This window comes from Muscardinus avellanarius (genome assembly GCF_963383645.1).
Source record: "Muscardinus avellanarius genome assembly, chromosome: 3".
NCBI lineage: Eukaryota > Metazoa > Chordata > Mammalia > Rodentia > Gliridae > Muscardinus > Muscardinus avellanarius.
The window spans coordinates 51,457,053-51,479,526 of NC_137788.1; the positions used below are offsets into that span (position 1 = coordinate 51,457,053).

The 22,474-nt window shown below is 37.2% G+C and overlaps 1 protein-coding gene across 1 annotated transcript in view; it reads left to right on the forward strand.

Annotated features, from left to right (window-relative positions):
- Positions 1-3,711: 3,711 nt before the first annotated feature.
- The window catches only part of HOOK1 (hook microtubule tethering protein 1), a gene marked incomplete at both ends in the record, with an annotated part of 53,415 nt that continues 34,652 nt past the window's right edge, over positions 3,712-22,474 (forward strand). The window contains 5 exons of the mRNA XM_080690634.1: positions 3,712-3,762; positions 10,457-10,542; positions 17,438-17,510; positions 19,147-19,197; positions 20,105-20,237. Of these exons, the coding sequence (XP_080546760.1) occupies positions 3,712-3,762; positions 10,457-10,542; positions 17,438-17,510; positions 19,147-19,197; positions 20,105-20,237 (394 nt within the window). The remainder of the gene's footprint in view (positions 3,763-10,456; positions 10,543-17,437; positions 17,511-19,146; positions 19,198-20,104; positions 20,238-22,474) is intronic.

Genomic DNA, 22,474 nt, shown 5'->3' on the forward strand with positions numbered 1-22,474 from the left:
GCCAAGTGGTGAGGCTGATTCTGGGGTCAGTGAGGTGGGATCGGAGCAGGCCATGAGGCAAGGCCAGTGCTGCGGCCTCCGAGGCCAGGATCGGAGCCTGCCGAGGGGTGAGGCCGGTACTGGGGCCAGTGAGGCTGGGACTGAAGCCTTCTGTGAGGCAAGGCCAGTGGTGGGGCTTCCGTGGCCAGGATTGGAGCCTGCTAAAGGGTGAGACCAATGCTGGGGCCAGCGAGGCTGGGATTGGGGCCTGCCGTGAGGCAAGGCCGGAGCTGGGACTTCTGAGGCCGGGATCAAAGCCTGCCGAGGGGTGTGGTCGGTGCTGGGGCCAGCGAGGCTGGAATCGGGGCCTACCATGAGGCAAGGCTGGTACTGAGGCCTCTGAGGCCTGTATCGGAGACTGCTGAGGGGTGAGTCCAGAGCCAGGGCCAGTGTGACTGGGATTGGAGCCTGCTGTGAGGCAAGGCCAGTGCTGGGGCCTCCGAGGCCAGGATTGGAGCCTGCTAAAGGGTGAGGCTGATGCTGGGGCCAGCGAGGCTGGGATCAGAATATGCCGTGAGGCAAAGCCTGTGCTAGGGCCTCCGAGGTTGAATCAAAGTCTGCTGAGGGGTGAGGCCGGTGCTGGGGCCAGCGAGACCAGGACCAGAGCCTGCCCTGAGGCAAGGCCGGTGCAGGGTTCTCCAAGGCCGGGATCGGAGTCTGCCGAGGGGTGAGACTGGTGCTGGGGCCAGCCATGCTGGGATTGGAGCCTGCCATGAGGCAAGGTCAATTCTGGGGCCTCCAAGGCAAGGATCAGAGCCTGCTGTGAGGCAAGGCAGGTGCTGGGGCCTCTGAGGCCAGGATCTAAGCCTGCCAAGGGGTGAAGCCAGAGCTGGGGCCAGCGAGGCTGGGATCGGGACCTGCTATGAGGCAAGGCCGGTGCTTGAGCCAACAAGGCCGGGATTAGAGTCTGCATGGGGAGGGGGGCCAGGCTGGCGCCAGGGCCTTCAGGAGTGGGATAGGAACTTGCAATGCGGCATACATAGAGAAACATCATAGAAAATAGAAAGTCAGATGCTTTCCCTAATTTGCAAAAACTAGGAAGAAATGGGTAATGGGAGGAGATTTAGTTGGAGAAAGGGCCCCATGGAAGAGCAATTAAGGTGACCAATCAGAGGGGATGGAATAGGGGAAGATGGAATCTTTTTAAAATGCATGATATACGTAAACAAATGAATCAAATTTAATCCAAATCAAGCATGGGATCCAGGGAGGGGGAGGGAATGGGATATGGAGGGCATAAGGGCTAATTGGCTGATGTGTGCTTGTATACCCTCACAAATCTTATATTCCATTGTGATGTTTGACTACAATGCACCAATAAAAATATATACAAATAAAATAAAAATAAATACAAAAATATAAAAACCAACTCCAATTTAATATTTGGAAATTATAGTGAGTTTTTAAAATGTCTTTCCCCCTCTGATAAGAATGTAATAGAAGCTAATTGCCGAAAGATCAAGTGCCATAAAATATAACAGAAAATAATCACTTATCCATATGCAAACATAACATAGCTGTTTCATAAGCATTCCCTTGCCTTTGTGCTGTGTACATACTAAAATACATATTATTTACAATGTTAAAGTTACATACTTTTATTTATAAATTAAAAATTAAACATTGTGATACTTTTCTTGAGTTGTCATTTTCTAAAGCATATTTTAATAGATATTAATCTGCTATTGTTTTTAACTTATTTATTGGACATTTACTGACCAATGGAATAATATACTTTGCACTTTCTTGTTTTTGTCTGAGACTCATGTTTGTTTTCTTTCATATTTGTGTTTGAAATGTCTGTATTTCTCTTTTTTTCCCCCCTGAATTCTCTGATGACCTTCTCATATCTTTGGATCTACTATCATGAAGAGAATTGGGAATCCTTCCCTAAGGATTTACTCTTTATTTGCACAGCATGTAGAGAAAGATAACTCAGTTTTACCCTTGCCAGTTATTCTCAGTAAATAATTTATCTGAGTAGCTCAATATCTGTTGGTCTCAATGATAAATATTCTCATATGTTTCTAAGTATGTGTGATTACAGTAATTCATATTGGCAAAGTTTTCAATTTGCAACTTACGTTATCTTTACAATGCAAGTTTACATTTTAATTACAATGATCTCAAGAATGTAGAATTTGGGGGTCCACTGGAGAAAGCTAAGTTCAATAGCTAGTGGAGAAAAAAAGTCACAATTAGTATCATGCCTTCAATTTTTAGATTTTATTGCTGTCTTTAAGTCACATTATTAATGTTCCTAGTGTCCAGAATATAGTGACTCCAAACATGTTAAGAAAGTTCTGGGATAATGGTAAGAGAATCAATGGCAACTACATGGGTGGTATTTTTAGAATGAAACTGATTTACATTTGGGGGTACTTAATTACAGTCATCTATCAGTCTTCAACTTTCAGTGTTTAAATATAAAAACTCGGCAATTTAAATAAGCCAGCTGCTTTTACGCAGAGCATGCATTGATGAATTTATGAATGAGCAAAGTGATGAGAACCAACAACAGTAAGACTAAGAATATTCTAGCCCCTTTCAATAACCTAAGTCATCATCAGTACCTTGGAGAGCTTCCAATTTGCCACTACCCATCCCCAAGATTCTCAGAAAAGATTTTTAACCGCCAAAGAAAAATGCATACATTGACATCTTCATGATTTTCGAAAACTAAGCTATTTCATTTCCACTTTGCTACCTAAAATGGTTTTCCTTTTTTGCCTCATTTGAAGTGAAATTGCCTATGATATATATGATGGATTAAGAGTTTGACTTAAGCAATAACACACTTCTCTGCAACGCCTGCAAATTGAACCTTCCCTTTCCAATGAGCTCCTAAGGAGAAAACTCGTCTTTCCTCGAAAGGTTTTAGCCATAGGTCCACCTATTTCTGAAGAAACTGTGGAAGCAGAATGCATGGCTCTCCACACGTGTAGTAGCCAGGAGACTACTACTGAGAGACAGGACAGAAGATGCCTGCAGAGAGAAGATGCTACTGCTGAGAGACAGGAGGACAGAAGATGCCTGTACCCTCCTGGGGGCTCCAGGGCCCCTCCTGCCACTTGCTGTGCCCAGCTTCAGTGGCTCCAAGCCCTGCCGCGCAAGCGCGCCCTCCTTCCCGCCCACAACCTCCCGCCGCCGCCCTCACTGCACCTGCCAGGTCACAAACCTCTCCCTGCCCACACTTGCTCCCTCCAGGAGGATCAGGCTCGTCTCATGTTGATTGGTCGGAGCCCACGAGGGGCCGTCCAATCAGCATCCATTGCTGCCCAACCTATTCCCGCTCTTCCCGCCCCGCCCGCCCCTCCCGGGTCCCTTCCTTCTTTGTGACTGGTGGGCGCGCGGGTCACTCAGGGCGGCGGGCGAGGTGTGCCGGACCCGGGAGGCGGGGGCGGGGCGGGGCGGGGGCGGGGCTCAGGTGGCGCTCGGCGCGGCCCGGACCCGGCCGGGGGCGGGGACCAAGGTGGGGGCGAGACGGGGCGGTGAGGAGGGGGTCACGCCGGCGACGTCGGCAGCGTGAGGTGTCGCGCGTGAGCGGCGCGGGCGCGGGGCCTGGCTGCGAGCTTTCGGGGCCCGCGAGCAGGTCGTCGACGCCGGCTCCGGGTGGAGTCCGGGAGGAGGAAGGTGGCGGTGTCGGAGGCGTAGTGGACGGCGTCCTCGGCCATGGAGGAGGCGCAGCCCAAGCTGCCGCTCTGCGACAGCCTCATGATCTGGGTGAGTGAGGGCGCCGGGGCCTGGGAGGGAGCGCGGGCCATGTGGCTCCTGGCGCCCTAGCCGGGCTCGGGCTGCCACCTGCGGGCGCGGGCCGCGGGAGCGCGCTGTGCGGGTGGGGGTGGAGGAAGCCCCGGGGTCTGGGCTGGCCGAGCACCCCGGGCCCAGTGGCGCCAACTGTGACAGGAGCCAGGTGCCCATCCTCTTTTCCTCTCCCGCCCCATTCTCTCCTTCTGTCGGGCTCTCCAATCCCTGAACTTTCTAGATCACCTCCCATCTGCTCCCTTTAGGGACCTTGGCTTCTTTGGGGAAAAAAGATCCTCTTTCCAAAATCGAACCTTTAACCCCAACCACCTTTTTCCTTTTTGGACACAGGTGGCCAGGAAGTGGCTGTTTTAGTTTTCGGATTGGTGTTTTCTTTAGGACTCTAGGACGTCCGATTCTGTAGAAGCTGCTTAAAAGATGTTTCCAGGTTTTTCCTGTGAGGAGAAAAAGCTATGTTGGGAATAGGGGCTCTATATCCCGTTTTCTCACCGAGCCCCTTCCAAATAGCGCTTTTCTTTAAATAAAAGGACTTGGCATTTTTTTGTTTCCACTTCATCCATTTTTAGGATTTGTGTTTGTGTTGGGTTTGGACAGGTAGGATCTGTCCTCAGATTTTTCAGTATTCCAGTGAACTAAATAACTAACCCCTTAAGAGTTGTTGGCATCCAGGTGTGGTTAACACATATTGGGCAAGGGTGGTGTTTGGTGGCCCACAAAGTACTGTTGATGTTGCTCACCCCAAAACCAGTTGCTTAGTAATGTGTAGGGGAGCCTGTGCCGCATGGAATGTAAACAAACTGGGTCTGGAGGAGGCCTTAATTTGTTGATGAGATTCCTTGGCCGTCTTTTAAGACATGTAATTCCAAAGGACAAGAAATCTAAGAGACTTCTGAATTTGCACGAAGTATATTGGAAATAACCATATTTTAAAATAGCTTTTACACACTTTGGAAGTAAATAACTCTTTAAGTATAATGCAGATATTTAGGTTTCTGAGTTAAAAGAAGTTAGCTAACTGTTAATCTGTATTTTCATTTAAAATAGGTAGTGGAGTTTTGATGCCATATTTAAGACTGTCAGAAAACAAGGCCACATTACTTTTAATGATCTGTTGTTAAAACAAGTAGATAATTAAAGGGTATCCTAATCTGTTACATTGTGCTCTAAACATCACTTGACTGAAATAGTAGACTTAGTCTTTATGATGTCATTAACTTCAGTATGATGTGGTGAAGTGCAGGATTTTCTTGAACTGTGTTGTGATATTTTAAAATGTTATCTGACTATATCCATTCTCTTAACCAGTATTTACTGACTTCCTGCTTTGTGCTAGGTGCTGAGGAAGGCATATATCAGTTTTAATTAGAATAATGGGCGAAGCTGTATATAATTACAATGGGAGGCAAAATTCCTTGAAACCTGAAAAAATATTATGAGGCAGAAAAGGTATTGTAGATAAGAGAGTGCAAACAGTTACCACTACTACTGTTAGATTGCCAGATGTTTCTTTTGCCATAACCTTGAACAGCTTTATGAATAAGAATAACTAAACAGTTCTTAATTCATTTTAGCAAACCTTCATCAGTACTCTATGTGAGCCTGCAATCTGTCTTCCTCAGGTAAATGGCCACCTCCTCATCTCTGGCTCTGGCTTTAGGTTCTATTCTTTCCAACTCTTTTAGAACTTTGCTCTATCATTTATCCCCTTTCTGTATTTACAACTGTTTTCCTCCTTTATAGGCTTCTTCCTCCCTGTGCATAAACTTACTCAAATCTTCCCCATTTTTAAAAGAGCAAAGAGCCACCGTTCTACCTACTTCATATTAAAGCCACACTGTATTTCCCCTTCCTTTCCTAATAAAATTTCTTGATTTTTTAAAAAATACTTACCCTTTATACTTAAACTCCCATTAACTCCTTAGCCCCACTCCACTTGATTTTCTTTTCTCTAAGACTTTCCTTTCTTTGCCATTTTGTCAGATCCATTAACTACAATATTATCTTTTTTTGTGTTCCCTTCATGAAATTATCTTCTGTGTTGGTTTGTTTCTAGGCACCTCTCTCACTCGTTTTTTTGGCCTTTGCCAGCCACTGTGTTGTTGATCTTTCCACCTCCCCAACTTAGCCCAAATTCACCTCATGCTACACACCTCTGTGTCTACCATGCTGCATTGACTTTCTATTTATTGAAGAAACTAAGTTTATTGGTTTTTTGGGGTTTTTTTGTATATGCATACCCAGGATTTTTAACTTCTCTTCCCTCTACCTAGAATATTCTCTTAGAACCTTTAGTGTCTGGTTGCTTTTCACCATTCTGATGTTGGACTTGATGTTATCTTTCAGAGACTCTCTGTGACAATCCTTTCTAAAGTAGTGATCTACCTGTAGCCCACCTATCCCATTATAACGTGTTAACCTTTTTCTGTCCTATCTGTAACACTTAGCATCTTCTGAAGCCCTTGTGCTTGTTGTCTTTGACCTATTTTCTATACTATCCCTAGGAGAAAGAATACTGATTAGGGTAGCCAATACAACATTTAATCAAAGTTGTGGTAGTGAATATAATTGTCTTGGTCCTGACCTCAGAGACCAGTATTTTATCTTTAAGTATGATATAGATGTAGGTTTGTGTAAATACTTGGGAGTAAGTTTTTAAGTGGATCATAAAGGATTAATAGATTTTAGCAAGTAGAGTCAGGGAAATGTTTTCCAAACACAGAGGAGAGCCAATAAGGGTAATGGAGATGGTTTCATTTAGCTATAGATTGAAGGAAAGTAATGGAAAATACTTATTTGTCAGGATATTTCTGGTCTCCTAAAGTGTTAGTGATAAGTAATGTTATGTGTTGAGGAGAAATAGTGGAAGATATTTGACTTTAAAAATATGATAGGGCCAAATCAGAAAGATGAGAAGATAGTTGGAAGTAACTGTTCTTTTAGCTGTAGGAGGAAAGTAGAGCTGATCTTAACAGAATCAGAGAAGTTATCAAGAAAAGTTTACTATGTAGAGGGGTGCCTCTTTTGGTAATTTTTAAAGGTGTTTTTATGATTTTTAGAACTTCTTAAGAGAATTAGTTCTTAGAATATATTGCTACCTAGAAAATTCAGGGCTAAATGTGGCCATAATTTATATTAGGGTGTAGGAGAGTTTGAAGAAGTATTTTCATGAAGATCAATTTAATGCTGTTTCTTGTCTCTGTGATGTTGGAAATTTATTTATTACCTTTGGGCTTTATTTTCACCAATAAAATAATGAAATTGGATCAAATGTTTTAATAATTCTCTTGATTCTTGCACTCTTGACAGGCAGATAAAGGAAAAATAAAAATATAAATGCTGATTCAGAAAATTATTAAAGACTGAATTGTTTTTATGAAAATCTTCAAACTCAAAACAGTGTCTTTCTGAAACAAGGAGCTAGAGGAAGAAGGTATGAAGAGAGGATTAATCTAAGATTGAGTTTTTCTTGGCTATCAGTTCTTTTTTTCCTTAATGTTTGTGATGCTTACATTGAAGCAGTTTGGGGACAGCATTTCTACATTTCAGATTAATTGCTTTATTTGAAAATATAAATGTAAGGTGATTGTCTTGATGAACACCCTTCAAAGCTCTGTCTGGCCTCTGGGTCACTTATTAAAGATACTTTTGTTTCTTGCCTCCATGAAGACTAGTCCCTTTGCTTTGGCTTTACTCCTCATACTGAGCTTTTAAATTCACTATTACTGGTTTATAAAGTCTTTCATTTTAGCCAAATAAAATTACATTCTCTGCTATCTAAGTTACTTTGCAGCTATTTTTAGAACATCATGGAGACACTCTAATGACAATAAAGAGAAATTGATCTTAAGCTGAACATAGTGGCCAAGGAGGCAGCTCCTTAGAATAAGTATTCCTTATAGATTTCTCTTTACTATTTGTGTGTGTGTGTGTGTGTGTGTGTGTGTGTGTGTGTGTGTGTGGTACTGGGGGTGGAACACAGAGGCTTTTCTACCTCTGGGCTATACTCTCAGACCTACTTTATACTTTATTTGGAAACAGGGTCTCACTAAATTGCTGAGAGCCTCACTAAGTAGCTGAGGCTGGCTTCGAACTTGTGTGATCCTCTTGTCTCAGCCTCCCAAGCACTGGGATTACAGGCGTGTGCCACCATGCCTGGCTTCTCGTTACTATTTTGCCTAATGTTTTGTGCCTCTGGAATTGTCTTTTTAAAATCACCAATCATACCCATTTTGTAAAATATTAATAACAAAACTTTTTCTTATACTTTAAAAGTTACTGAGTAAGTAGGAAGGGTTGTAAAAAATGGGATCTGCAGCTTATTCTCTTTTAAAAGACTATCTAAGCTGGGGATGGTGGTACATGCCAGTAATCCCAGTACTTAGGAGGCTGATACAGGAGGATCACAGTTTCAGAGCTAGCCTCAGCAACTTAATGAGGTCCTCTGCAACTTAAGGAGACCCTGTTTCAAACTACAAATAAAATAGGGCTGACGGTATATCTCAGAGGTAGAATGTCTCTGGGTTCAATCCAAATATCCCCTTCCCCCCATACACATGGATGTTCCAAGCCCTGAGGTTTCTGGTCCTTCTATTTCTACCTACTTGCAAAATACTTCTTATTTTCTATAATTATAATTCTTATTTTCTATGAATAATATTCTATATATTCATCCTATTCTTTCAGTCAACATTATATTCATTTCCTTTATCCATTTATTAACAGAACTATTGAAGAAATTTTTTGAGCTCCTTGACTCAAGCAAAGCTACTACAGCTCTCCAAAATATACTAAGATGTCACTGTCTTATTTACTATTCTCAGTGATTCTTCATCACCTAGAACAGTGGTTCTCAAAAATTCATATATGTAAGAATCATTTGGAGATTTTCTGATTTAATATATCTGAAGATTCTGGTACATATTTTTTCTAAACCCCACGTACTTTTAGAAACCCTAGTTCATAGCTAATATGCAGAAAACTGTTTAGGTTATAAGACATGCCATACATGATCTGTTTTTTATTTCATTAATTCTCTCAACTGTATTGTGAGATAGAAACTGTTGTACTTAACATTACTAAGGATAAAGTAAGTCTTTAAGCTTCTTATCTTAGCCTTCGAGCATACTGACCCCTGCTGGCCTCTTTAATTAACCTCTCTTCCCCCATCCTTCTTTGTATTGTATATCCAGTATATAGAAATACGTGTTCTCTAAAAATACTGTCTTTTTATGTATCTGAATTTTATCATATTCCTATTTCTAGATGCTTTCCCTGCCCCCTTCTTTACTTAGAAAATATGCTACTCCGCCGGGCGTGGTGGCGCACGCTTGTAATCCCCGTGCTTGGGAGGCGGAGACAGGAGGATCGCGCAGGTTCGAAGCCAGCCGTGCTGGCGTAAGAGACCCTGTTTCAAAAATATAAAATAGGTCTGGGAGTGTAGCCCGGAGGAAGAAGGGCTTCCAGGAATCCCAGTACCACCAAAAAAAAAAAAAAAAAGAAAATATGCTACTCATCCCTCATGATCTTCCATCCAGGAAACATCTTTAAGAAGTCTCTTAAATATAAACCCTATTAAATTAACTGACTACTATTTATTTTAAAACATTTTGTGTATACTGCAATCATTTGTATTGACGTATCTTTTTATCCTCTCCTTAACTCTTGACTGAAGCTACTTCAAGGTTGAAACCTGATGATTTTCCTTTGTAACCCCATACCAGTTCTGCATAGAGTACAGGCTCTATGTATTTTGAAAGTAACTTCTGTCTATAGTCTGCCTATGTCATTCTTCTGTCTCGTATTAGAATAATAGAGACAGATTTGTAGAATCGCAAAATACATAGAACCAATAACAGTAAATTGTGGTAGGAAAGAATTCTAAATTCTACTAGACTGTGGTAGTTAATCAGTAAACTTAGGAATTATGAATGGTGAAGGAATTGATATGTATGGGGGGGAAGAATCATATGTTTAAGATATGGGCTTAGATTAGATTGATAGAAAGTATATGATCTGTTTTGCCTCTGTTGTAATATTTGTTCTAGAAGTTTTTCTATCTTTTATTTGCTTTTTTTCAAAAATATTACAACATTCGACTTCCCCTCTTAATGTGTGTGTGAATGTTTAGCAAATAGAGGTTTCAAGAGTCAGTAATATCTAAAGCCACACTGGACAGAAACAACTTGGTGTGATGGGTGGGCCCTTAATTCCTTATGCCTTTATGTTGTTGGGTAGGGACCAGAGTCCTATCTGATTATAGAGTCATGAATAAGCCATAAGTAGTTTTAGCTTGACATCTAGCCTATATTTTCCTATCAAATGATATGATTGGAGCTTTAATTTGCAAATGTGGGTTATGGCAAAATTTTTTTCCCTAAAAGTAGCAAAAAGAAAAGACTAATTATATTCTTGGCTTTGTATTATTCAGAATTTTTGAATTACTTCATATATGTCATCTATGTCTTTTACTATGTTAGTCATGATTTTATAAATTGTTTATTTTTATAAAAGTAATATACAGTCCTCTAAACTTATTTTGTTTGTCAGGGCTTAGTTGCTTTGACAGCATTTAGTGGTTTTAAATTATTTATTCTGTGACACTATCCTCTAGGAATAATGAAGCAGTGAGGTCATTTGCTCTATGTTGTTTTAGCTGCAGACATTTAAGACTGCCTCGCCTTGTCAAGATGTCAAACAGCTGACTAACGGAGTTGCCATGGCACAAGTTCTTCATCAAATGTGAGTAATAATCAGACCCTTTCTGGAAAGAATTGTAAAGCCAATGCTCGGGAAGAGCACTTACACTTGTACACTAAAGGTTATTGAAATGTTATTCCATTCGTTGATGTATTCAGATACCTGCCCCCGAGGTATCTTGAAAACCAGGGAACAGTTGTGTCCACACTGCTCAGTGCTTACTCATGGAAAAACAACTTAATAAAATATCAGGGTACTTGTTTATTAAAGGGATTTTGTTTTAAGCTTGCTCTGGGAATGTTCACAACATAATCATCACTATACTATAAAAAGGCTAATGAATGATATACTTGCATGTAGTACCCACAGTTGTACTATTGTCATTTTTAAGGTATCATTACACAGAGATTGTTATCTTAGAAATTATTGAAGCATACAATACTGGGTTTGGAGAAATATTAAATTTTAAAATCCATTTCTGAATTACTGCTAATAATTTATGAGTCCACTAGTAGTGAAATGATGAAACTTGAATTTATACAAGCTTGGCAGTCTCAACTAGAAAGGTGATTTTTGTATGGGTTATACCCGTTTTACATAACGTTATCAGAATTTTCTAAGTATTATTTAGTATTTGCCACACATAGGGGTTAGGTATTTAGGATATAGTATGAACTGTTCCTTAATAGGAACAAATAGGGCCAAATTAACTGATGATTATAATGACTTTGTATTGGCTTATTTTGAGACCAGAATTCTATCTCTGATCATTGTCTCATGGTCAGATTGTTTACCATCTTGTGAAGGTTGATACAATGAACATTGAAAGGCCTTTAAAACTGAATTTTTTAGAAAGCACTTAATTGCATTTTGTTTTGGTATTGTATTTTTTCAGTAAAGTAAATATACTAAGTGTGAACTGGATTTTATTGCTAAGCTCCAGGAAGCAATCATTTTAGGTAAGGTTAAACCCCCAGTAAAATTGCCACATTGCACATCTTAATGAAGTTTGAATGTTAAATAAATTGTATATTCACTTAAAAATAGACATTGACAACTTTGTAGATGAGTTTGCAAAACAATATGTTATTCTTAGAAAAATAATTTAAAATGATACCAAAATCCTAGTTAATTGGAATCTTCAGAATGATCTAATTTGAAAGCTGGGCATGGTGGCACATGCTTGTAATTCCAGCATTTGAGAGGCTGAGACCTGAGGATTGAGGTTGAGGGATAGCCTCAGCTAGTGAAGCTCTTTGCAACTCTGTGAGACCCTGTTTCAAAATAAAGAATAAAAAATAGGGCTGGAGGTGTAGCTTGAGGTAGAATGCCCCTGGGTTCCATCCCCTGGACTGCCAAAAAAAAAAAAAAAAAAGAGGGATCTAATTTGAATAGACAGATTTTTATAGTTATAATTAATACTTTAAAAGACAAATTTATAAGCTGTGCGTGGTGGCACATGCCTATAATCCCAGTACTTGGGAGGCTGAGACAGGAGGATCACAGGTTCAAGGACATCCTGGGGAAGTAGTGAGGCTCTTGACAACCTACTGATACCCTGTTTCAAAATAAAAATAAAACAGCTGGGGATGTTGCTGTGGAGGCAGAATGCTCCTGGGTTCAATCCCTGTTACCACACATACACACATATACACACATACAAAAAAAGTTAAAACTTAGCCTGTTTTTTCATGAGAAAGAGAAGCAGTCATTCTAAAATTGGTCTGACTGTCCTGTCCTGCTTTCTTAAAAATATTTCTTAAATGTCTAATTTAAAATTGGTTTTAAAATTATTCGGTTGATCAGAGCCAGGCATTTTGAACATGGTCCTTTCTTGGTGATTTGGGAAAGTCGTCATTACTTTTTGTTGTCACAGTGTACACCTTACCTCATAGTGTAATATGTTGTGGGTGGTATGAATGTAGGACTGATGTTTGTTCACTCGTTTCAATACACCCAAAGAGATCATTTTTGTATATATTTGTTGGTGCACTTTAGTAGCTTTATGCCATAAGATAAGAGATCTGTTTTTACTATGATATGTATATGGCTCTTTGACGTCCTTTTCTCTTTAGCACTATACTTGATGTTTAGAGTAGTAGAGTAGATCAGGTAAATTTCATCTCAACTGCATCTTTTATCAACAACTCATTTCAATCCACCGGGTTCTGCTATTACTGCCAATCCTTTTTTTTTTCTGCTTTTTCTTTTTTTTTTTCTGTCTTTTGTCACTTCCTGTCTTCTAATATCTTTTGGCAAGAAAAAAAATAAGTCAACTAATCAGAAAACTTTATTAGGCAATAGACCAGTGACCTAAAATTGGGAATGAGATGTGTGGGCATGAGCTTTCTCTTTCTCTCTCTTTCTTTTGGCTTCATTTGACTGTTTTTAGGTGTTCTTAGGTGTCTAAGCTTTTTTATTGTCCAAGAGCCACTTTTAATTAATTTAATTTTTATTTCCTTTCCATTTTGGAGCTTTTCAGGAATCTTGACTCTGGGTAGTGAGATTTAAAGCATACATTTTCCCCTAGTATCATATTCCTGTTAAAATGGCTAAATTTACCATATTTCTTTGAGCATTTAAAAGTACATTTAAAAATGTAAGTATATGTTACAATTAATAATAAATTTTATTGATGGTTTGCACCAGATCACATTAAAGTTTTTACTAAAGGTGAGAAGAGAAAACCTTAAGGAAGTAGCAAAGTTTTAGTTAATCATTTTTCTGATGCTTTAGAATCATATAAATGCTATATCATTTAGATATATTTTTAAATAATCTTGAGGAGTACTGTCCAGACTACTAAGACTTAGATATGGAGAATCATAGGGTTTCTGCTAGGGTTCTGCAGTTCCTTAATGATTGATTACCTTGAGTTTGAGTATGTAATAAGTGCCTCTTTTTAAAAAATGCATGTAGAAGTTCTGTTATTTAAACAACACATGGAGAAGAACTTTGTAACCATAAATTGTGTTAGTTTCTCAGGACTGCTTTAACAAAGCACCACAGACTAGGAGTCATAGAACTACAAAGTAATTTTCTAGCATTCTCAAGGATGGAAGGACTGTCAAGGTATTGTCTTGGCCACTCACTTGCCCTCCTTTCTAGAAGATCCTTTTAGTCCCACTAAGGATAGCCCTAGACTAAGTCCTTGATTTGTGGCAGTGTCACTGGAACCTCAGCTTCTGTCCTCATGTGGCCATCTTCTGTCTCTGTTCTTCTGTTCTCATGTCTCTTCTCTATTAAGGGCGGCAGTCATGTTGGTTTAGGAGGCCCATCCTAATTTAACATGACCTCATCTTGCCTTAATTGTACCTCTGAAGATACTATTTCCATACAAGGTCATGTTCAGAGATATCAGGACTTAGAACTTAAACATATCTTTTATGGAGATTTGGTTCTTCCTAAAGTAGCTATAAAAAATGCCAGTCAGCCAGGTGTGGTGGTGCATGCTTGTAACCCCAGCATTTGGGAGGATGAGACAGGAGAATCACAAGTTTTGAGCCAGCCTCAGCTACTTCTTAGGCCCTTCGCAACTTAGTGAGATCCTGTTTCAAAATAAAGAATAAAAAACCGAACTAGGGGTGTAGCTTGGAGGTAGAATGCCCCTGGGCTCCATTCCCAGTGGTGGAAAAAAAAATGCCACCCACTTTCCCCCCAAAAAGACCCAGCTTTGTCCCTTTAACCTCAGGTAACCTCTCTGCTCGTTTCTATTGTCTTTGGTTATGTTTGCTAGAGAGAGAAGAAATAAGAATGAAACACAAGATATAGAATATTCAGAAACCATAAGCATCATTTGTTCATTCAGCAGATATTTGAGCATTTAAAATGATTATTTATGATAACCAACATTTGAGTGTTTTCTAAATACATCTTTGTATACTCAATTAGAATAGGGTATTTCGTTTAATTTTTACTACTCTATATAGGTAGATATTATTTTTATCCTCATTTTATACATGAGAGCAGAAGTGGAATTGATGTTGGAAAATCAAATAAATTGTTAAGCTTGGGTTTGTGTCATCAGTTTGGACTGACTGTGAAGCCAGTGCTCTCAATCAGCTGTGATACTTGAAATCTAGTACCCCTTCCACCAGACTCTTAATTTGGGATTTTAATAGAATGAAAATCTGGGTGTACATGTCTAAAATATACTTAACATTTTGATTGTTATGCACAGAAGGCTTTTTTGATTTTCAAGGAAAATAGTTTCAGGGTATCCATTGAAGAAACACAACTTTTATAGTAACCAGTAGGTATTAATTACTACCTGAATTTAGTTGGTAAAATTGCTGAAGACAGATACCAGGAATGGAGTTAAACATAATTCTATAGTGAATTTTATTTAAATTTTTGGAAAGTAATTGGAGCATGTCTTGCTTAATTATTTCATTGTCTCTTTTCTTATGTGATATTCCTTGAGTGTCATTGAAATTCTAAGAAAAGGAAATAATTGTAGGGGAGTTAAGAGTCGAGTTAAGGCATATAGATATGGCAATATAATATGTATATTATATTATATATCTACCTTCAGAGATTTCTGGGTTTATATATTCAGTTTAATGACAGGAAATATTGGTTGCCATGGTAAATGTTTGAGAAAGTAAATTTTTTTATAATAAAAAACAATTAGGTTCATACAGAGAAGTTAAAAACTATTTCTTGGGGCCAAAGTTGGTTTGGGATGGAAAGTACAAGGAGGAATACAAGACGAAAGGAGAACTACCTTGAAAAACTTAGGTAACAAGAATAGATTAGCTGGGCATGGTGGCACACACTTGTAATCTCAGCATTTGGGAGGCTGAGACGGTTTGTGGACAGCCTTAGCTACCTAGTAAGGTCTTTTGCAACTCAGTGAAGGCTCTGTTTCAAAATAAAGAATAAAAGCAGGGCTGGGGCTATAGCTCAGAGGTAGAATGCCCCTGGATTTCACCCCCAGTACTGCAAAAAAAAAAAAAAAAAAAGAATAGATTAATGTCTAGATACAGTTTTAATGTTGATTACAGCAGACTCATATACTCAGATCTTTTATTTTTCTGTGCCCAAAGACTGGTCTAGTAATCAGGATTCTACAGAGAAGCAGAATCAATTAGGTGTGTGTTTACACACAAGTACTTTCACAGGTACTCATTTTAAGGGAGTGGTTCATGCAGTTGTGAAGGTTTGCAGTTGTGAAGGCTTGCATCTCTACAATTTTCAGGGTAGGCTAGCAGGCTGGAAAGCTAGAGAAGAGCAACCCCAACCCCAGCCAGTAGGCACTTGGCTGCAGGGTTTGCTCTTCCTTGCATAGAGGTCAGTCTTTTCTGTTAGGCCTTCAACTAACTGACTGGACAAGATACACTCACAATATGGAGGATAATCTGCTTTTCTCAGTCTACTGTAATCTTAAAACAAAACAAAACAAAGCAAAGCTACCTCACAGCAACATCTAGATGTGATCGACCAATTATCTGAGTACTGTGGTCTAGTCAAGTTGACACAAAAATTAGTTCTTACATCTGGATTACCTCTTGTGTATGCTTACTTAATCTGATGTAAAAGGAAAGTAAATTTACTTTGACAATTTTGACTCATTAGATAAATCTGATCAGCAATTCAGCATTTTTACATTTGGCTAACTTGTTTTGATAATTGTGGTCTTAGCATCTGATAAAAACTGAATACAATTAACATAAATTTACTCAAAAGAAAATGGTTATAAATTCCAAAGAAAGAAATTAAAAATAGTGAAGCCAGTTTTTTATTACCTTTGCTGGAGTGATATCTTCTGTATGAGAACATCTGAAGCAGAATGATTTCAGTAAGTTTAAGCAGTGTGTTGTAGTTTTAATTTTGCATGTTTAAATTTAAGACACAACCTTGGAAAAGAATTTTTATGGCTAATACAAAAAGCAAAAATTTGGATGCGATTTTAGCCTCTTTAGTGCTAACATTCTGTGATTTTGTGATTGTTTACCACCATTTACAATAGCATTTATTACATTCTTCTTTGAGTGTACTTATTTGTATTTCTTACTTTCTTCCTTAAATAGCTATTTATTTGGGACAAAATAATTATTCATCTTCACATTAATCATTCCTCACTCTCAGTAAGCTCCAGTATTTGTTCAGAATATAGTCTGTTAGCACAGTGTACCACATATGGTCAAATGTTATTCTTCAAAACCTTAATAAGTAAAAAAATGTAATGGCAGTTGTCATATCTTTGCTTTCAGTATCAGTATGGGATTTTACTTCTAATTAAAATAAACCTATCTTTGTGGATTTCTCAAACTCTTTTTACCGTGTTCTACTCAACCATATAGACTCATTTTGGGCATTATGATGTATTAGTATTGTGTCACCCACCACAAATTACTTAGCCTTTCTCATATCAATTCCTTGAGTAGAAGGCTTGAGGATAATAATATATCTTTTGCCACATTACTATGATGTTGAAATGAAATAACAGGCACAGTGGTTGCTACATAGTAGGTAACTCATTAAAATGTTATTTTTCTTGTTATCCCTTTAGGGTTGATACTTTTATATCTTCCTGTTATCAGGGCCTATTTTTAAGTATTGAAATACTTAGGAATTAAAACAATTCAATAACTTCATTTAAATATTTACTGATTTTAGCCGGGTGTGGTGGCACACGCTTGTATTCCCTGCACTTGGAAGGCAGAAACAGGAGGATCGCGCAGGTTTGAAGTCAGCTGCACTGGCTTAAGAGACCCTGTTTCCAAATTGAAAGTATAAAAATAGGTCTGGGAGTGTAGCCCGGAGGTAGAAGGGTTCCCAGGAACCCCAGTACCACCACCAAAAAAAAAAAAAAAAAAAATTACTGATTTTATCAATTATAAGTCTTAAACTATAAAGTAACTTTTTATATAGATTCTATTTGATATTTTCATGTAATAAAAGTTAATGTTTCGCATTTATATTTTTGTTTTAGTGATGTAGCTTGGTTCAACGAATCTTGGTTAAACCGAATTAAAGAAGATGTTGGGGAAAACTGGAGAATAAAGGTATGCAGAACGAATAGGAATAGCTCTTGGTCCAAATAGTGATACTAAAATTAGCAATAAGCTCAATTAAATATTTTTTAAAAAATTAACTTTTGGCTGGGCGTGGTGGTGCATGCTTGTAATCCCCGCGTTTGGGAGGCAGAGACAGGAGGATCGGATCATGCAGGTTTGAAGCCAGCTGCGCGCACTGGCTTAGGAGACCCTGTTTTCCAGTACCACCAAAAAAAAAAAAAAATTTACTTGTGAACAGTCAAGTTATGGAACTAACCTAGGTGTCCATCAACAGATGAGTGGATTAAAAAAATGTGATATATATACACAAAATGGAATTTTACTTAGCCATAAAAAATGAACTTATGTTATTTGTTAAAAATGGTTGGAAATGGAGAACATCATTCTAAGTGAGGTCAGCCAGACTCAGAACATTAAGAGTCATATGTTCTCTCTCATATGTGGAGCTAGAGAGAGAAAAGGGAAGAAACAGGACCTCCTGAAAACTTAAGGGAGAGACCAGTAGGGTATTGGAAGGGGGATTGGGGCAGGGAGGAACAGAAAAAGAAGAGAGGTTTGGGGAAGGGAAAAAGCAAATAATGCCATATGCATATATAAACATATCACTCAATCTCACTATCATGTACAATTAATATATTCTAATTAGTTTTTAAAATTTATACATATACATATAATAAATCATATGCATATATATATTTCAGTTTACTGTTTTATTTAATTGATTTCTTCTTTGATATTTTGTATTTTATTCCTTTTCTTGCTTCATAAGGTAGAAGCTTAAGCCATATCCAATGTATTTTGGCATACTATGCTCTTATTTTGATTCAGTCCAAAATATTTGGTAACTTCCTTTGTGATTTCTCTTTTAATCTGTAAATTGGAAGTAGATAATGCTTATAAGTAACTTTTTGTTTATTGACTTCTAATTTGATGCCAATTATTTGAGAATGTACTTGCACTGAGAAATTATTTTCCATTTACTGATTATTTATTGGGACTGAACATTGAATCCAGGGACATCCTAGGTCTGAGCTGCAACCCCAACCCTTATTATTTTATGTTTTGAAGCCAAGTTCAAAACAAAAAATAAAAGGTTGCTTAGAGTCTCACTAAAATTCCAAGGCTGGACTCAAACCTGCCATCTTCCTGTCTCAGCGTTTCAAGTACTGGGATTACAGGTGTACACCATGCCTGACCTGAAACTTATTTTATGTTCTAACTATTCTCTCTTTTGGAGAATGTTCCATGTGCTCTTCAATGCATGTATTCTGTAGTTGTTTTATAAATGTAAATTATGTCAAATTTGTTGATACTGCTATGTATATCTTTTATGTCTTGATCAGTTTTTTTCCATGTAGTTATTCTATCAGCTACAGAAGGTAGAGTTCTTAAATCTCTAACATTAACTATGGTTTTGTTCATTTCTCCATCCAATTTTTACATTATATATTTTGAAATTCTATTATTAGATTTATTGCATATTTTTATATCTTTATGAAGAACTCTGCTTCAGTGTTTTGTTATTTTTAATGGGAAAATTTTTGTTATCATTTACCTTGGCACAAATTTTCTTTCATTTTAATATGAAACAAGAATTTATTTTTTGTTCTTTTTTTCATTTTAGGCTAGTAACTTAAAGAAGGTCCTTCAAGGAATTATGAGTTATTACCATGAAGTAAGAAAAACATCTGACTTTAAATATAAAATGCTGTGCTATTGACACTGAAAAATGATATGACTTTTTGTTTATAACATTTTATTGTAACGTAATTATTATTTTTATATATTGCATTATTGCAACTTTTAGAGTACTCTGTTTATGAAAACAATTAAATTTAAGGTTTAAATATATTGAATTGCTTATAAAAGCAAAAATGGCTTTTATAATTGTTGCTTATGTATTGATACTCTTCAAATTGATTGCTTTCTCAAATAGAATTTCTTTAATTATTGCTTAATGATTGGCAATTTTAAATTGATTTTGACATTAAGGAATTTTTGTTTCTATGTTTTAAGGTAGTCACAAGATTAAATTTATAGTTCTTCCAAAACATTTTAATACTCTAAATTTTTTAAATTAAATTCCTGAAACTCATTTTAAAGTTTTTTTTTCCAGTCTCAAGAAGCTTTTCAAATAAGCTTACAAAAGAAAGTTTAAGATGAGGAATAATTAAGATTTATTGTTCCTTTGTAAAAGCAATAGTTTATATCGTAGTTCATGTTCCTTGATTACATATAAAATATAAATAGCTTTTGGCTGAACCTAAACTTGTTTTTAATTAAATGGGAAGGCATAAGTTTTGTCATAATTAGTAGATCAGATCAGGTGCTTCTTAAACTAATCTTTCTCCGACAATGGGATTAAATCAAAAGCACATATAGTTGTTTACAGTCGGTTATATTTTGATATTGAAAGGTTGTCTGAACATTTGTAACTGGTTTTAACAAATAGTGATTTTTTCATTTGTAAATATCTGAGTTTTATGAACCTAATTATAATTAATTTTTCTTTCAGTAATTAAATGTAAATTATTTATAACTTAAATAAATGAGTGATTTATCTTATTATTTTGATGCTGCAGTTTTTGGGGCAGCAGATTTCTGAAGAACTTATTCCTGATTTAAACCAAATAACTGAATGCTCAGATCCTGTGGAGCTTGGGAGGTTGCTCCAGCTTATTTTAGGCTGTGCTGTTAACTGTGAAAAGAAGCAAGGTAAGTGAATGTAAATCAATTGAGGATCTTTACTTTCTGGAAACTAGTATTATAATGAAACATTAAAATTTACTATTGCATTTTGGCAGAAAGCACCCTGAAATGTAAACTAAAGGTTTTAAATTCTAGCACTTCACTGCCATTAAAAAGCTGCATATCTTGAATTGTACCTGAACTCTGATATTCAGTGGCTAATTTTTTAGTATATTTTAGTGTAACTTATTTATATAGTACATAGGACTTAATGTGTATTGAACACATTGTATTTTAATGATTGGATAGGTTATCTATTTTGTATGTAAGAACCTTAGGTTGATTCATTTCTTTCATATTCAGCTACTAAATTATAATCCAGAATTTTTCAGATAATATTCTGCCCTTTCTAGAAGAATCCTTATCCATTTCCATTTTATCCTGATCAGTGAGTGGTTTAATAATATGAATGAAATTGGTACATTATATTAGTGTATCTAAACATCTTGGTCCATATCCTACTTAATACAAAAAGATCATTTTTTGGTTGTGTGTAACAAATAAAATTATGAACCAAGCAGCTTCAGTTCTCCTTTCCTTGGGGGCTGTATCGGCCTGGGTGTTAAGAGGTTTGCTCCTTTTTTTCCTCAGTTCTTTTTTTTTTTTTTTAACATGATTTATTCTGACTTGGTCTTAGTATGTGACTTTTATAAAAGAATTTTAGTTGCTTAGTTTTGCAAAGTATTTCAAATTAGGACCTTAGAACCATATTCAATATGATCTAACCAATAAAGCAAGGATAGAAGACAGGGTAAAAAAAAAGTGAAAAAAGGATTGAGTATATTGTCTGGGTCTTTCAGAAACAAATATTAAAGTCCAGAAAAATATTCCCATGAAGCTGGGTGTGGTGGCGCATGCTTGTAATCCCCACACTTGGGAGGCGGAGACAGGAAGATCGTGCTAGTTTGAAGCCAGCCTCACTGGCTTAGGAGACCCTGTTTCCAAATAAAAAATATAAAAATAGGTCTGGGAGTGTAGCCCAGAGGTAGAAGGGTTTCCAGGAACCCCAGTACCACCAAAAAAAAAGAAAAAAGAAAAATTTCCATGAAATTGGGATGTTGAATTCCAAAAAGACTAAACTTCAAGAGTAAGGATAGCCAATAAATAAATGAAAAATATTCAACATCATCGGCAATCAGAGAAATGCAAATCAAAACTATACTGAGACTCTAACTCCAGTTAGAATGAAAATCATCAAAAACACAAACAACAATAAATGCTGGCAAGAATGTAAATAAATAGAAACTCTTATACACTGTAGGACTGTAAACTCATACAGCTGCTGTGAAGATCAATGTCAAGATTTCTCAGAAGATTGGGAATAGAACCAACATATGACCCAGTGATACTGCTTCTGGGCATCTTTACAAAGGAACTGAAGTCAAAATATTATAGCACTACATGCATATCCATGTTTATAGCAGCATAATTTGCAGTAGCCAAATTATGAACCAAGCCTAAGAGTCCATCCGCAGATAAATGAGTCACAAAACTGTGGCTTATACATGTAATATGCACACATGATGACATTTTACTGAGCCATAAAGAAAAACAAAATTATGTTATTTGCAGGAAAATAGATGGAATTCCAGAATATTTTGCTAAATGAGATTAGCCAGTTTCAAAAAAAATCAAATAGTTGTATGTTTTCTCTTATATGTGGAAACTAGATAAAAATTGGGAAACAAGGGTATATCAGATAGAAGAGCAGAAACTCCAGTGAAGTAATGGAGAAGTTTAGGGGAGTGAGATAGGGGATGGAGATTGGAAGAATGTAACAGTTGAAATAATGTCATGTATGTATGGAAAAATTAGCTATTCCAAACTTAAAACATGTACAGGAAGGGAGAGGGGGTGAGACCCAGAGGTGAGCGTTTTAAGAGTTGTGTTCATATATGTTTCTTTCAAGCTATAACTCAGTATTATGTATAACTACAATGCAACAAATAAAAATATATGTATTAAAAAAAAGACAGGGTAAATTCAATAAGAACACTCAAAGAATTAAAATAAATTCATACTTTATCAGTTTAAAAAAAGGCCAGGAATTGGCTATCAGACTACTTTCATGTTATAGTGCATTTCTATCATTAAGTATATGTTTTTTTCTAGGGCAAGTAAGTACCTAATTTGTAGACTTATTTATAGAGAAAGTAAAAAATCTATATAAGCTGGGTATGGTGGTATACTCCTTTAGTCCCTAT